The sequence below is a fragment of the Euleptes europaea genome, chromosome 1, assembly GCF_029931775.1.
Source record: "Euleptes europaea isolate rEulEur1 chromosome 1, rEulEur1.hap1, whole genome shotgun sequence".
Classification (NCBI taxonomy): Eukaryota; Metazoa; Chordata; class Lepidosauria; order Squamata; family Sphaerodactylidae; genus Euleptes; species Euleptes europaea.
The window spans coordinates 146,094-161,505 of NC_079312.1; the positions used below are offsets into that span (position 1 = coordinate 146,094).

Sequence of the window (15,412 nt, forward strand, 5' to 3'; positions counted from 1 at the left end):
TTCCTCTCCGCCCCACAGGCGCTTCCCGAGGGGGGTGTGGGGGGGGGGGGTCCGTCCGCTTCCTGCCGGGCCGGCGATGGTCCCCCTTCCCGCTCGCTCGGGGCGCCGCCGCCGTCGCCGCCGCTGAGCCCGCAGGGGGTCCCGCCCCGGCGAGTGGGCGGGGGGCGTCGGGTGGTCTCCCCCCTCTCCCCCCCCCTCCCCCCCCTCTCCCCCCGGCATGGCCTCGTCCGGCGGCGGCGTCATCGTGCTGGACGAATGCGAGGAAGAAGAGGAAGGGGCCGCCCCCGCCGCCGCCGCCGCCCCTCCTGAGCCCCCCGGGGCCCCGCCCAACGGAGGAGGCCCCCCCGCCGCCGCCGCCGCCGCCCCCCCGGCCAAGGACCCCGAGAGCCTGCGGGCCGAGAACCAGCGCCTCTTCCGGGAGGTGAGAAGCGGGGGGGAGGGGGGGAGGGACGCCCCCCGCCCCCCCTCCCTCTCTCTGGGGTGCTGCTGGCACAGGGGCCGGGGTCCCTGCTGCTGCTGCCGCCGCTCGCCTGGTTCGGGGTCGGGGGTCCCTGGTGGGGCCCCTGTGTGGACACACCGCTGGGCCCCGGTGGGCCTCCTGGGCCCGGCCCAGCAGCAGCAGCAGCAGGGCCTTTTCTTACGTGGCCCCTCGTTCTGCTCTTGTGGGATCCTCTCTAGCGCTGTTGGCGGGGGGGGGGTGTGGGGGGGTCCTGTGGGGCTTCTCAGTTGCCCTGAAGGGGATGTGGACTTTTCCAGAGCAGGTCTTGCACCGGAGCGGAGAGGAGTGGGGCTCGTCTCTTGGCAGGGTGGTCTCCTGCGGACCACCACGGCCACCCTCTGAAACGACCCCCTTTCCAGCGGGGGGGGGTGTCTTGGGGCTTCCCCGTGAGCGGCTGGCTGTCTTTCGGCACGAGAAGCATCGGGTGGTTTTCCTCTTGCAGCTGGCCCCTGAAAACTGGCCCCTGGCCGCATGTGTCTTATCTAGATGCTTGGGGAAGGGAAACATGTCTCCATCCCTAGAGCTGGAGCTGGAATGTCTTCTTCTCGGGTGGAGAGGAGGGGGGAGTGCTTCCCCTCATCCAGCAGAGCTTCCAGGAGAGGCCCTCCCGCTTGGGCCAGGGCGGGCCCTTGGCCGGGATGGGGTCTGGTCCCCTCTTGGACTTTGCACCCTTGGAGGCTGGCCATCAGATGTTTATAAGTGCATGTTTGGGGGGTGTGGGTGGGTGTTTGTAGCCCCCCCACCCTCTTCAGCCTGGTGCCTCTCCCCGCTTGCGTGTTCTGAGCCTCTGCCTCTCCCCTGCAGTTTGTCGACTTTTGCTCCCAGCACACCGCGGAGCACCCGGAGGTGATGCCCTACCTGGCCAGCCGCCACCAAAAGACCGGCCCCCAGTTTCTGGCCTCCGTGGAGTTCCGCAACGTGCTGGGCCGCTGCCTGACACGCGTGCAGGCCAAGCGCACCAAGGTCTACGTGTACATCAATGAGCTCTGCACCATCTTCAAGGCCCATTCCCAGAAGAGGAAGCTGGTGCCGGCTTCCGCCACCGCCAACGAGGCCTCCGCCCCCGTGGGCCCCTCAGAGCCGCAAGCCGAGCCCCCCCAGCCTCAGGGGGACACCAAACGGCAGATCCGGTACCTGGAGAACTTGCTGCGTGTCTACGCGGTGGAGATTCGGCGGCTACAAGAGCGGGAGCTGGACTTGGAGGAGCTGGACCGCGAGGACTCGGCCTACCTGCAGGAGAGCCGCTTGAAGAAGCGCATGATGCGCATCTTTGAGCGCCTCTGCGAGCTGAAGGACTGCAACAGCCTGACGGGACGCGTCATCGAGCAGCGCATCCCCTACCGCGGGACTCGCTACCCGGAGGTCAACCGCCGCATCGAGCGCCTCATCAACCACCCGGAGGCCTTCCCGGACTACAACGACATCCTCAAGGTGGTGCAGAAGGCCAACACCCGCCACAGTCTGGGCCTGCCCAAGCGCCAGATGGAGGGCATGGCGGCCGACGCCTTCCGGGAGGTGGGCAACCGCCTGCAGGAGCGGCGCCACCTGGACCTGGTCTACAACTTTGGCAGCCACCTCACTGACCAGTACCGGCCAGGTGAGAAAAGAGGGAGGCGGGAAGGGGGGGGACCGTTGAGCCGGAGTCCACCTGTGGGTGTACACTTTGGAGGCACGTTAGGAGCGTTTATTCCTCCTCCGGACAAAGGGAAAACCTGGGCAGAGTGGAGGTGGACGGAGCCATTAGAAAATCAACCCCCTCAAACCCTGCTGTAAAACTAACGTCCCTGACAGGCCGGCTTCACTTGATAGGTGTAAAAAAAAGTCATAAATGCCATAAACGTGGGTCATACAAATACTGATGTCTATAGGAGGGAGGTAATCTCTAAAGTACTAAAACCAGTGGAGCTGAGGACCTTGAGTGAGAGCTTAGATGCTCTTGCACCGACTGGTAGCAGCGGCCAGAATGATCTCAAGTTGTTCCCAAAGTCCAAAACAATCGCGCTTCATTCAAACAGAGGGAACTTGGCTAAAATGAGGGGACCAATCAGAAGGGAGTTAAAAGGACTCATTAGATGGGTCCCTGTTGAATTCCACAGTAACGAAGGCCCAGATCGTTATTTTTTTACTTATTTACATTATTTATAGTCCACCTTTCTTGCTGGGAATCAAGGCAGATTACACAGAGTTAGTCAATACAATCAACAAGACGGGAAATTCAGTGAACAATGAAGTAGGATTTTGGCTGTAGAACCAACCAGAAACATATGGGGGTTACTGCACTTTGTATTCCCAGCGATGTATTAAGAGTTTGAAAATGTTATTAAAAACATTGCTTTAAAAGGGTTTTTGGATACTACGGCTTATAAATGGTTGGAAGACGTCTTCACAGCTAAAGGGGCCAAACAAAGTGCGAACAGTATTTTTTATAACGTTTTCAAACTCTTAATACATTGCTGGGAATACAAGTGCGGTAACCCCCATATAAAAAGAAGATTGGAGCAAAGTATAAGTGCTAACGTGACACGTTACATGATGTGAGATAACATGCCGTTTTTTTCTGTGTATAAGACGATCCCATGTATAAAACGACCCCTATTTTTTGACCCAAAATTAAGAAATCGGGTTGTCTTATACATGGGGGGCGTACGGAAAAATATGGGCGGGGAAGAGAGCAGGGACCTTGGGAAGGCCAGTCGCTGGCCGGCCAGGGCAACTGGGCTCTTCCCCGCCTGCTCTCTTCTCCGCCAGTCAGGTGACGGGTGGGGAATAGAGCGAGACCTTCCAGGTATAAGACGACCCCCAATTTTTTTCTAAATATTTTTAGAAAAAAAGATCGTCTTATTCATGGAAAAATACGGTAATAGGGTCCAACTGTACACAATAGTATAGACCACAGTCCCTAAATAATTTGTCCAAGTAACTTTGCAAATCTTTTTTTACCCTGCTACCCTCTTGCCTGCCCTATTGCTTGCATAGAAAAGCCCTCTTGAATAGTTGAACAGTCAGCATCCTGATCAGAGCATATTCTTAATATTTTATCACCCCTGTGGCTTCATAGGCTTACAATGAACTCTATGACATGGTTGGTCAGATTCAGTTCTCCGCCAGCGATGTTCTAGAGGTCTCCCAGCTTCTTTGAGATCACCCAGCTCCATGGTGAACCGGTGGCTGGGTTTCATCCCAAGAGCAGGAGAGCTTGTTGAGGGACAACCTTGTTGATAGGTTCAAGGAGCTTCAAGTTCCAGGCTTCTTGTGCAACCTGTTTGGAATCCTACAGTCCCCCAGAGCATTCTGGAATCCTCTGTGGGCGGAACATTTTAACTGGGCCCCCTCTTCTGTGGGGTGTTGTAGAAACGTTGACCTTGGTTTTGAATAGATAGTGGTCAGGGCAAATCTCCAGCCCTGAAACCAAACCCACCCTCAAAGATTCAGTGCAAAAGATTACATCCAAGCTGTGACCTCTTTCGTGTGTTGGGCCAGTCACGATTTGGGAGAGACCCAAGGCAGACAAAGAAGTTATAAAATCTTGGGGCAGGCCCCGGCGATCTACCCTTGGCATGAATGTTGAAGTCCTCCAGAACTATGAGGCTGGGGGTCTCCCACACTACAACTGAGACCACCTCTGCTAATTCAGAGAAGGTGCCGACTGGAGAAGTAGGCAGCTGGCAAACAAGCAAAATGTCTGATCTGTCCTTAGTCCCTAACGTGAGGAGCAGCATACTGTCAGCGCCAGTGATGGTTTGCGCTGGAAGTCTGTGGCGGTTGAAGGACTCACGGAGGATAGTGGCCCCGCCTCCTCCCCGACCAACCGTGCCTGGGTGGTGCTAATTGGGACAGACGCACCACTCTGTTGTTGCTGTTGTTTTCCTAGCCAGCCAGCCAGGTCAATTTCGTCTTCCTGTAACATAGAATCATAGGTCTAGTCCAACCCTCGGCACAATGCAGAAAATTCACAACTACCCCACCCCCAGTGACCCCTTACTCCATGTCCAGAAGATGGGTGGAAAAAAACCCTTCCAGGATCCCTGGCCAATTTGGCCTGGGGGGAAATTGCTTCCTGACCCCAAAGTGGCGATTGGCATTTCCTTGGGCATGCAAGAAAGGGCCACGAGAGCCCAGCACTGATGCAACCCTTCCTGCCCCCCCCCCCCATGATCTGTCCAAGTTCACAGAATCAGCCTTGCTGACAGATGGCCATGTAGCCTCTGCTTTAAAACTTCCACAAAGATGGAGAGCCCCCCACCTCTCGAGGAAGCCTCATCTCATACGGTTCTGCAGTTTTATGCTTTACTGATCTGGTGTTACGTAGCATTAACGTACAGCTGGAGGATGGGGGGGGCTTGCCTCACCAGCGCTTTTGAGCATGGGTACGGAGATTAGACAGGCAAAGAGCTTTCTGACCACATCCTGACCTTTGATGCATCCCACCCCCATATCTGCCAGCTCCCATTCTGCCCTGAAATATTGCCTTCTGCAGACATCCTGCTGTAGGTAAAGATTGCCCCCCTAAGCCACCCGACAGTCAACATGCTGGTGACAGTACAGAACGGTTACAGCAGAACAGGGGTCTGGTGTGCTGATGTCAGCGTTGCCCAACAGCGTTGCCCAACAGCGTTGCCCAACAGCGTTGCCCAGCTTTCCCTCAGCGTTGCCCAACAGGTACAGTTCTGCGTCAGCAACAGCTGGTAGTTGAGGATGCTCTTTCTTTCCCGTGGTGGCGCGCCCTTCTTCCACTTATGCGCCCCAGGCTGGGAGCTCCCCGGCGAGAGCTTCCTTTTCCAGTGCACCACAGGTTTCAGTTTCCTTTAAAAAAGCTGTATCCGTGTGTTATGTACACATTGGTTAGAAGTTGTTTTGTTACTGCTGCAGTACTGCACTGGAAGAGTGCCTTCTCAGCTGGTCAGTCCAGAGATCATAGAATCATAGAGTTGGAAGGGACTACCAGGGTCATCTAGTCCAACCCCCTGCACAATGCAGGAAATTCACTACTACCTCCCCCCGCCCGCCACACACACCCAGTGCCCAGAAGATGCGCAGGAGGACCCTTGAATGGTGGCAGCTGGTTTTCCAGAGAACCCTCGGCCCAAGGAAAGGCAGCACTTCCCCCCTCCTCACCATAATGATGATTGATCTGCTTTCAGCCTCCTCTTGTGGGTCTCTAGAAGAGAGTAGAAGGCGTAACTCAAGTTGGGGGGGGGTGGAGCCACAAAGTCTGTGGAAGGATTCTTGCCCAGAAATGTTACGTATTCAAAAATTTTGTAGTCACGGAAGAAGGATTTTTTCCTTGAAAATAGCAAAAACCAAACTTTGGAGTATGTGCAATACTGTCAGACTTCAGTACCTCGTTGCACTTCAGTAAGAGTAAACTTCACTCCAGACGTTGCAGTGAGTTAAAAGTTTTATTAAGAAAGCAAACGGGTTCAGTAGGTCCATACAAACTTAAGGTCAGATTGGGGAAATACAGGTCACCTTTATAGGGGACACACAATAGAATTGATTACACGTGATGGCCGAACACAAATGGATGAGGTGCAGCAGATCTGTCATCTCTATGCTTTTGAAATGCAAAACATCAGGGTTCTTTCAAGCTTCTAGAGATGCCAGGTTTCTGGCAGAATTGACACCTTGAGAACAGATAGCTGATTTACAATAGGAAGGCTTGCTTTGAAGTGGAAGTATTAGTGCCTCCGGTCTTCACACCTTCCTCCCAAACTGAAGAGACTTTCCCACGAGACAGCGGGGGGGGGGGGGAGAACACGGAGCTTGCTTATCTGGGGTCCGACTGGGTGCCCTCGCTGACAAATACTTACTTTCCTTTCCAACCTAACCTTACTTTGCTATTTAAACCACATAAAAAGCATCATTTATAATGTAGTGTATACTTTATTATATTTATAGAATTTAAACCTCCAGATGCCCAGCCAGCTTTCCCTCAGCGTTCACCCAGTCCTTGAGGGAGGTGGGCCCTGCTGCCCCCTGCCCGACCTTAGCCAGCTTGGAAAAAAACAAAAGCGCCAATCAGAAAGCAAAGCTTTTGCAGTCAGGATAAGCGAGTGCACAGAAGCTGTTTCATACGCCGCCGGGCCGTCATAAGCAGAGCGACACCTTAATCAGTCCTGGGGTGACGTTTAGGTGCCTTCTGGAAATCAAGATCTGTTCTGTCCTCAGCATTCCCACAACTTCTCGGTCAGTGAAGGAGGATTTCCAGATTCCCACACCCTCTCGGTCAGTAACCGTGTCAAACTCGGTGGGATCTGTTGATTTCCAGATCCTCCTTTTATGTTTTTGTGGAAGTTCTGGCCACATTCGCCAGATTCCTGTCTTGTAGCATTTCATGGTCCCGTGGGGTTCCCCAAAGGTGACAGAGGGCTTGAGAGTTAATCAGCTTCTGGACCCCAGGATGTGGTTCCTGCGGCCGAGAAGAACTCCTCTAGGAGGCAGCCCAAGTCTTCCTTCATGGTTCCCAGGGCTTTTGCTCGAGGGCACGCCCAGTTCCCCTTTGGAGAGGAGTGTCAGGCACGGCCTGGTACCCGCCAGCAGGGAAACCGGTGGACAGACCAGATGGCTCTTCAAGGTCTTACTGTTGTTCAGTTTCGCTTTGTTATGTCTTTGATGTTCCTTGGGAACTACCTTCCCTCTTAACGTTCCACCATCCGCTGCCGGTTCACTCCTCTTCCTTCAAACCGGGAAAAGGGAGGACCAGTTGAGGAGGATCCCAGGAGGAGGAGGAGGAGGTTGGGTGGCCAACAGGGTTTGTGCCTCCTGTCCAGGATGGGCCTGAGTCTCCTTGACGAACTCTGTAAAACTCCTGGGGCTTTGGCTGCCCCCCCCCCCGCTTGCTTCAGTGTCGGAGAAATGGGTCAACAGGCTGGTACAGAAATGAATACGTTGGTGCTCCTGCCCCCCCCCCCCGCCCCCTGGACTGCCTTTGTCCTCCTCGATCAAGCTGACCTGGCCATGCTATTGTGTTCCTGGACGCTTGCCTACTGTAACACACCCTGTGTGGGACTGCCCTTGGAGACGTCAGAATCCTAGAGTGGGAAGGGGACCATCTAGTCCAACCCCCCTGTTCAGTGCAGGATTAGTCTGGAGCAGTTGGCCCAGGCCGAGAGTGCGGCAGCTCAACAGGCGGCACCTACCCCCCTTTGTCCCCTCGAGCAGAAATCTCTGTGCTGGTTGCCTCCTCCTTTCAGGGCTGAATTCCAGGTGCTGGTTCTCGTGATACAAGGGAGAATTGTCCTTTTGTGCGTGTGTTGAGTGTGGCCTGGATACTCACCACTCTAGCTTTCGATGTCTTTTCTTGAGCCCCTGGGGGGAGGGGTTGGGGGGCTGGATGGGTCCCTCTGTTTTCCCTGGAGTCCTCTGAGCCTCTTTAAGCCTGCTTTGCGGGGGGGGGGGGAGAAAGGGTGTGGTAAAGGATGCTGAATTTACTTTTATTTTATTTATTTAAAGCATTTATTAGCTGCCTTTTGACCTTGTGGAACTTAAGGTGGCTTACAGTGTAAATAAGGTAAAAATGATAAAAGTCTACAATTTAAAATCTCAGGAATGCCTATAAAATCATAGCATTGGAAGGGACCACCAGGGTCATCTAGCCCAACCCCCTGCACAATGCAGGAAATTCACAACCACCTACCCTCCACACAACCCCAGTGACCCATACTTCATGCCCAGAAGTTGGCCAAGATGCCCTCCCTCTCATGATCTGCCTAAGGTCGTAGAATCAGCATTGCTGACAGATGGCCATCTAGCCTGTGCTTAAAACCTCCAGGGAAGGAGAGCCCACCACCTCCCGAGGAAGCCTGTTCCACTGAGGAACTGCTCTAACTGTTAGGAAATTCTTCCTAATGTCTAGACGGAAACTCTTCTGATTTAATTTCAACCCGTTGGTTCTGGTCCGACCTTCTGGGGCAACAGAAAACAACTCGGCCCCATCCTCCTCTCTAGGACAGCCCTGCAAGTTCTTGAAGATGCTTAGTCAAATGCAGTCTGAAATAAAATTGTCTTCAGCAGCCTCTGGAGGATTGAAAGTGTGGGGGGTGGGCAGGCGCACCTCCTGGTGGAAACTGGGGTGGGGCTGGCACTGGAAAGGGCCCTCTCTTGTTTGCCCCCCCCCCCAGTCGATGGGATAAGCAGGACGGTCTTCTGTCACTTCTGCCTCAGAGGAATCCTGCCTGGATCTGTGGCAAAGCGGTTTTACATTCCCCCCTCCCCACCCACCCCAGTCTTGTGCTGTTTCAGTCTTGTGCTGTTTCCCGAATGTATTGTGATCCCAGCCCTAGACCCTGAGCAGCAGAGAGGAAAGTGGGGTGGGGGTGGGGGGGCAGCCTGAAGGGCTGTGGCTGGGGTGCTTGTTTCCACCTCTAGTGGGGGGGATCCCTGTGTGTGCGCGTGCGCTCATGTCCCCTGCTTTTTGGAGGATCAGGGCCCTGGAGCCTGTCTCTTTTCTGCCTCTCCACAGGTACCGACCCCGCGCTGATGGACGGGGAGCTGGCCCGACGCCTGCGGCACAACCGGGAGCGGGGCCTGCAACGGCTGGAGCAGGTGGTCTCCCACTACGCACAGCTGCAGGACAAGGGCGAGGAGGAGGAATGGCGGAAGAAGCGGGGGCTGCCCCCCAGCGGTGCCAGCAGCCACCATCAGGGGGAGCCGGCCTCCCCCAGCTCCGGCAAAGAGGTATGGGGGGGTCGTGCTGGGTAAAGGGGAGGGGAGGCCAGCCAGGGCTCTCCTCCGCCCGCTGGAGCAAGAGAGAGAGGACGTGGCTTTTCTTGGCCCCTCTTCCCCAGAGGGAGGGCAACCACCCAGTCTCTCATGGGCAGAGCCGGCCGGCTTCCCGCGTCCTTCTGTGCTGCAGACACAGGGCCCTGGCTGACTTCCCGAAAGCCAGAGAGGAGTCCTGGTGAAGGGGGTCAGTCACTGTACTTTTTGTGGCCACGTTTTTCGATTTTGTGATTCACTAAAAACCACGTTACCGTATTTAACCAGCCACTTGCAAGTGATGATACAACATATTTTGAATTGAAAATCAATTCCTTTTTATTGTAAGCACTTCATAAAATAGTAAAATGAAAAGATATATCTACAATATATACACTCTCAAGGAGGCTCTGACAGCCCAGCTCCGAGGCACGGTGGGGGGGGGGGAGCAAAGTAGGGCAACGCCTGGCGTGTGTGCCGATCAGCCATGTGCCTGTGGCCACTCAGAGCCCGTCCCCAGCCCTGGCAGCCAGAGTGAGCCCCTGAGGCAGCTGGGATCGGGGCCCCGGGAGAAGGCCCTGCTTTCAGGACTTGGCTGGCCACCCAGCCAGCCGCCGGTTCCGGGCAAGCCCCCAGTGGAGCTGTGTGTCATTTCTCTGGCCTCATCCACTGGCTCCCTTTCCTCAGTGAGAGGTGGCTTCAGCGAGAGGCATGCATCTGTGTGAGGGGGGAGGAATTCTAAGGCCCCCCCCCCCCCCGGCAGCCGCTTCTGAGATAGCAAAACTGAGCTCTAGGAGAGGGCGACTTGGCCGGCCGCCTCGGTGCTTGTGCAAGAGGGTGTTGTGTGTGCACAGGGGCCTCCAGAAGGAGGGGGCTTGGAGCCTCCCACACCCCTGGCAGGGGTTGTTTGCTCTGCTGGGAGGGTGGACGTGGGGGCCTTTGACACCTCCCCTTTGGCTCCCTCCCAGGGTAAGGGTCTGCTTTGATCTGGGCAGATTCTGAAGGGGGGGTCTTTTGTCTTTTTCTCCACCCCCACCATTCAAGCCCTCTGCCAGCCCTGACGATGCCTCCCCCCCTTCCCTGGCCCTTTGGTCTCACTTCCCTTGAAGCAGCTTCCGGTTCTTCTTGCTCAAGCGACAGGGCTTTGCTTCGGGAGAACCACCCGTGGGTGTCTGTGTGGGGGACGGACTGAATGAGGAAGAAGTGGGTGAATTTCATAAGAACCACCACCCCCTATACCCAGCGTGGTGTAGTGGTTAAGAATGGTGGTTTGGAGCGGTGGACTCTGATCTGGAGAACCAGGTTCGATTCCCCACTCCTCCACATGAGCGGCAGAGGCTAATCTGGTGAACTGGGTTGGTTTCCCCACTCCTCCACATGAAACCAGCTGGGTGACCTTGGGCTAGTCACAGCTGTCTCAGCCCCACCTACCTCTCAGGGTATCTGTTGTGGGGAGGGGAAGGCGATTGTAAGCCGGTTTGATTCTCCCTTAAGTGGCAGAGAAAGTCGGCATAAAAACCCAACTCCTCTTTTTTTTCCTCCTCACTAGGGCAGCCTGAGTCCCAGAGCGGCCAGAAAGGAGGCTTCGCAGGCGGACGAGGAAGAGGATGAAGAGGAAGAGTCCTCCTCTGAGTCGGACATCGAGGCTGAATGGGAGAAGGGCCTGGAGGGGAGCGGGGAGGATGAAGAGGGCCCTCCTCCGCCAGGTGGGTGGTGGGGGCGGCAAGTCAGTCACAGGCACCCCACACACACACACACACACACCAGGGGTAAGCTCTTCAGCCGAAGGAGGCCCCAGGCCCTTCTCAAAGCCAAAGGAAACCGAACCGAGAAGGGCCATGCCAGGGGTGGGGGTGGGAGGGCCCCTCCGTGGCTCTGCCCCTCCTGGCTTTGCGGCCACTCTTCTGGCCTGTGGTCTCAGCTCCAAGGAAGGAGTCCTTGTGAGGGGGAGGAGTCAGGCAGGGAGCGTCATCTCAGCACCACCCCTGGCCTCTCTGACCAAGGGAGTTCCCTCCTGACCGGCTACCTCCCTCAGTCCGGCTTCCTTTTCTGGTTTTTGCTTTCTTTTTTGGTTAGATGCTCTGTCAAGTGCTGAAAGGTCCAACCCTACCCCGAGGGAGGGAGGGCCAGCCCCCCCACCGGGCTTGTGCCACAGCAGCCACAAGTGGCCGTCCTGCCGAGCGGGCTGGCCTCATCATGGCAATTTTGGCTTGCTCCTGCTGGCCTGGTCCCTCTTATGATGCTGCCTTGTGCCCCCCGGGGAAGTCTGTTGGTTGAGATGGGGGCGGGACACGGCCTCCTCCCTGGGCCACTGAAAAGTCCTCTGGCAGCCACAGGAGAGAGATGAGGGCCCCCCCGAACACCACCCCTGACGGCTTCCTCTGCTCCCCAGATGATGAAACTCCCCCTGTCCAGGAGGCGGAGGCTGACCAGCACCTGGATCCGGAGGCCCCAGAGGTGGTTCTGTACTCCTCTACTGATGAGGAGGAGGAGGAAGAGGAGGAGGATGATGAAGAAGCAGCAGCAGCTGGGGCGGAGGGAGAGGACGAAGCCCGGCAGGGACAAGAGCCGCCCTGTGAGCCCCCAGCCCAGCTCCTTGTGCCGGAGATGGAGGAGACGCCACCCCTGGAAGGCGGAGAGACACCCCCGCCCTCCCCCCTGCCCTGGACCCAGGAGGGCGGCTTCTCCCTTTCTCTGCTGCTGCGGAAGGGGCTGCCCCCAGTCAAGCGCGGAAGGCCCCTGGAGAACGGGACCCTCTGCCCAGCGGACCAGACCTCCCTCCCGGAAGAGCCCGATGGGCAGCTTCCCCCATGCAAGAGGAGCAGGCAGGCGCGGCAAATTTCCAATAGGTGGGGCCCAGAGGCCTTCTCCTCCCTTGGGATTGGGGTGGGGGGTCTGCATACCCCTTTCCGAGGGGTTCCCTAAGGGCTGCGGGGCAGGCCTGTGGGTGGCCGGCACAGAGTTGGGACCTCCGAGTTCCTGGGGGTGGCCATCGCTGACGAGGAGGTGGGGTCAGGTGCTGATGCGGCCTCTCTCCCCCCCCAGCCCCCTTTCCAGCAGTTGCATCGAGGTGCTCAGCGCAGGGTCTTCTGAAGAAGAAGAGGGCGACGGCCTCCGCAGCCTCCCTCCTGCTCACAGCCCGACCCCTGTGGCAGACTCCACCTGGACCGACTCCCCAGGGCTGGCCCTGGTCACCAGCTCCCAGGGGAGCCCGGCTCCCATCTGCAAGGTGAGGCGCTTGGCCTGGGCCAGGCCCTGGCGTGCAGCTCTCAAGGGGTGGGGTGCCCACAGGCGGGGGCTCTGACCCTCCGGTGCTGGCCCAGGGGCCCGGTTCTCCTCTGTAGCCCTCCAAGCCCACTTCCTCCCTTTCATCTCTCCCCAGGCCAGCGTGGCGACACAGTGTGACCCCGAGGAGATCATCGTCCTGTCAGACTCAGACTAGCCCCTCCGCCTGCTGCAGCTGAATCTGCGGGAAGAAAGGAAGGAGGGGTCCAACGTCGGTCCCAGAGGGGATCTGCCCGGCAGAAGGTCGGGTCGGCACCACCATCTGAACCTGAGGCGAAGGGCCTCCTTTTGGGTGCCTGCGTTGCCCGCCTTGGGGGTGGGGGGAATTGTGGTTGGGTGTTTGGACTTTGGCGAGCTTTGTGGTGCATGGGGGGCTGTTGGGTTTTGTTGGCGGTGGGGGGGGGGGGAGATGGCTGGGCCATGCATTCAGGCCCTGCTGTCTGGTGATTTTCTTTTACAAAAAGGGGGGGAAATTGAAAAAAAAATAAATATTTTTCTGTATTGATTCTTTGGAGTGTTGTGTGTGTATCTGTTGGCCAGGATGAAAGGGGGTGGGGAGAATGATCCCTGGCCTGGCATGTGGGGCAGTCCCCCATGCCTGCTCCAGGTGCTATTTTCCCTTCTAGGCACAGAGAGAAGCAGGGGCCTGCCCCCCCCCCATGTTGGCCGAGAGCTGGGGGGTGGGTTTCCAACTGCGGGTGTGGGGTTGCTGCTGGTCCTCTCCGCCCTCTGCAGGCTCCACTCATAGAATAGAATCATAGAGTTGGAAGGGACCACCAGGGTCACCTAGTCCAACCCCCTGCACAATGCAGGAAATTCACAACTACCTCCCCCCCCCACACACACACACACCCTGGTGACCCCCACTCCGTGCCCAGAGGATGGCCAAGATGCCCTCCCTCTTGTCATCTGCCTAGGGTCATAGAATCAGCCTTGCTGACAGATGGCCCTCCGACTCCCAGGGGGTCTCCCCTTCTAGGGGTGGAGGGGGGGGCGCCTTGGCTTCCGCCGACTTGCGAACAGGGCGCTCTGCCCACGCTCAGAGTTGCCCTGCTTCGCGCTGGCCGCGGGGCTGGGTTGAAAGGCGAGCGTGATGCGCCCAAGATGCAGAACCGTGCAAAGGCTGCCCGGGCAGCCGCGCCGGCCTCACCGGCCACTCGCGCGCATGCGCGGGAGCCCGCGCATGCGCGCCAGTGGCCGGTGAAGCCGGCGCGGCTGCCCGGCGGTCGGAGGACAAGAAATGCCTGGAGCGGGGCGGGCGCCTTAAAGGCGGGGCGGCGCCTTTAAATTTTGGCCCGGTCCGCGGCGGCGGGGGGGGGGAGGGGCGGGGAGGTCCCGGGCGAGGAAGAGGAAGGGAGGAGGAGGAGGAGGAGGAAGGCGGCGAGGGAGCGGCCAGGCCAGGCCCGGGCGGCGGCGGAAGGGGGGAGGCCCAGGCAGGCGCCTTCTGGTAAGGGAGGCCGCTGCCGCCGCCGCCGCCTCGCGCGGGGCATTGTGGGTGGGCCCCGGGCCGGCGGCGGAGCGGTTCTCTGAGCGCATGCAGAGCGCCGGGCGGCCTGGGTCAGCCGGGGGGGGGGAGGAGGCCTCTGAGCACGTGCAGAGACGCAGGCCGGGAGGGGGGAGGGGCGAGGGGCCCTTTTGTCTGTCCTGCCCATCTCGGGGGCGGGGCGGGGGAACCCTTCCTCCCCCCCCCACGCCATATTTTGGAGGGGGGTCTTTTCCGCAGGAGCATGCCCTGAGACCCTCCCCTCTCTCCCCCCACCCCACCCCACCCATCCAGCTGCAGGGGCTGCAGAGCAGGCACCCCCCCCCCTCCATCCCATTCACACACACCCCCCACACACACACGCAGAATTCAGAGGGGGCCAATGTAGGACCGGGGAGGGGGGGGGGCTTCTGCGTCCCGGCCCTCTCCTCCCTTCTTTCCCCTGCAAGCTGTCCAAAGGGCATGGACCCCCCCCCCATCTGCCCAAGCAGCCTCTTTTATTTCCACGATGCAGCCGCCCCCCCCCTTCTCCAGTTGGTAGGAACTCTATGCTTCAAGCAAAGCCCGGGCTGAAGACCCCCCTCAATAGGGCCCCTCGTAGAATCATAGAGTTGGAAGGGACCCCCCAGGGTCATCTAGTCCAGCCCCCTGCCCAATGCAGGAAATTCACTACTACCTCCCCCCCCACTCCCCCAGTGACTCCTACTCCACGCCCAGAAGATGGCCAAGGTGCCCTCCCCTCTCATCTTCTGCTTAAAATTATAGAATCAGCATTGCTGACAGATGGCCACCTAGCCTCTGCTTAAAAACATCATAGAATCATAGAGTTGGAAGGGAACCCCCAGGGTCATCTAGTCCAGCCCCCTGCCCAATGCACGAAATTCACTACTACCTCCCCACCACACAGCCCCAGTGACTTCCCTACTCCATGCCCAGAAGATGGCCAAGATGCCCTCCCCTCTCATGATCTGCCTGGATTCACAAAATCAGCATTGCTGACAGATGAAGTCCTGCACTGAAGACCCGTTCATAAGACACACACACCACACACACACCCCTCGTTCAGCTACATCCCTTCTTCTCCTCCTCTGAATTAATTGCACTCCATGGCCACTCAATAGTGGCACCGAGGGGGAGCGGAGTGTCCCCCTTAGTTCCTCTTTGCCCGCAGGGACAGCCTCCGGGCCTCTGTGGCAGAGGACACGCGGGGACCCGTGTCTGCCCCATTTTAGCACTCGCGGGGTAGGGGGTTGGACTAGATGACCCTGGTGGTCCCTTCCAACTAGATGATTCTATGGTCCTTCCTGCGCCCCCCCCCCCCCCCACATTTTGGCACTTGGCCTGTGAGGCAAACATCCTTGCTGGTCGCCATGGTCGGACTCTTGCCCTCCTCGGCCTGACCCCCTCCTCACGCCTTTTGTCCTGCAGGAGACGAGGCCGGCCGGCAG

General features: G+C 58.0%; 1 protein-coding gene across 1 annotated transcript; it reads left to right on the plus strand.

Moving 5' to 3' along the window:
- The first annotated feature begins 217 nt into the window (after positions 1–217).
- On the plus strand, positions 218–12,638 carry DAXX (death domain associated protein). Its single transcript, XM_056858866.1, has 7 exons — positions 218–421; positions 1,304–2,096; positions 8,961–9,175; positions 10,746–10,902; positions 11,589–12,045; positions 12,254–12,425; positions 12,579–12,638. Exons 1-7 carry the CDS (start codon positions 218–220, stop codon positions 12,636–12,638), a joined length of 2,058 nt encoding a protein of 685 aa, XP_056714844.1.
- The last annotated feature ends 2,774 nt before the right edge of the window (positions 12,639–15,412 follow it).

Bases quoted from the DNA above. Each gene is read 5' to 3' on its own strand.
- DAXX (XM_056858866.1), top strand. From the start codon at position 218: ATGGCCTCGTCCGGCGGCGGCGTCATCGTGCTGGACGAATGCGAGGAA. The intron at 2,097-8,960 runs GTGAGAAAAGAG...GCCTCTCCACAG, and splicing joins CACTGACCAGTACCGGCCAG to GTACCGACCCCGCGCTGATG. The intron at 9,176-10,745 runs GTATGGGGGGGT...CCTCCTCACTAG, and splicing joins CCCCCAGCTCCGGCAAAGAG to GGCAGCCTGAGTCCCAGAGC.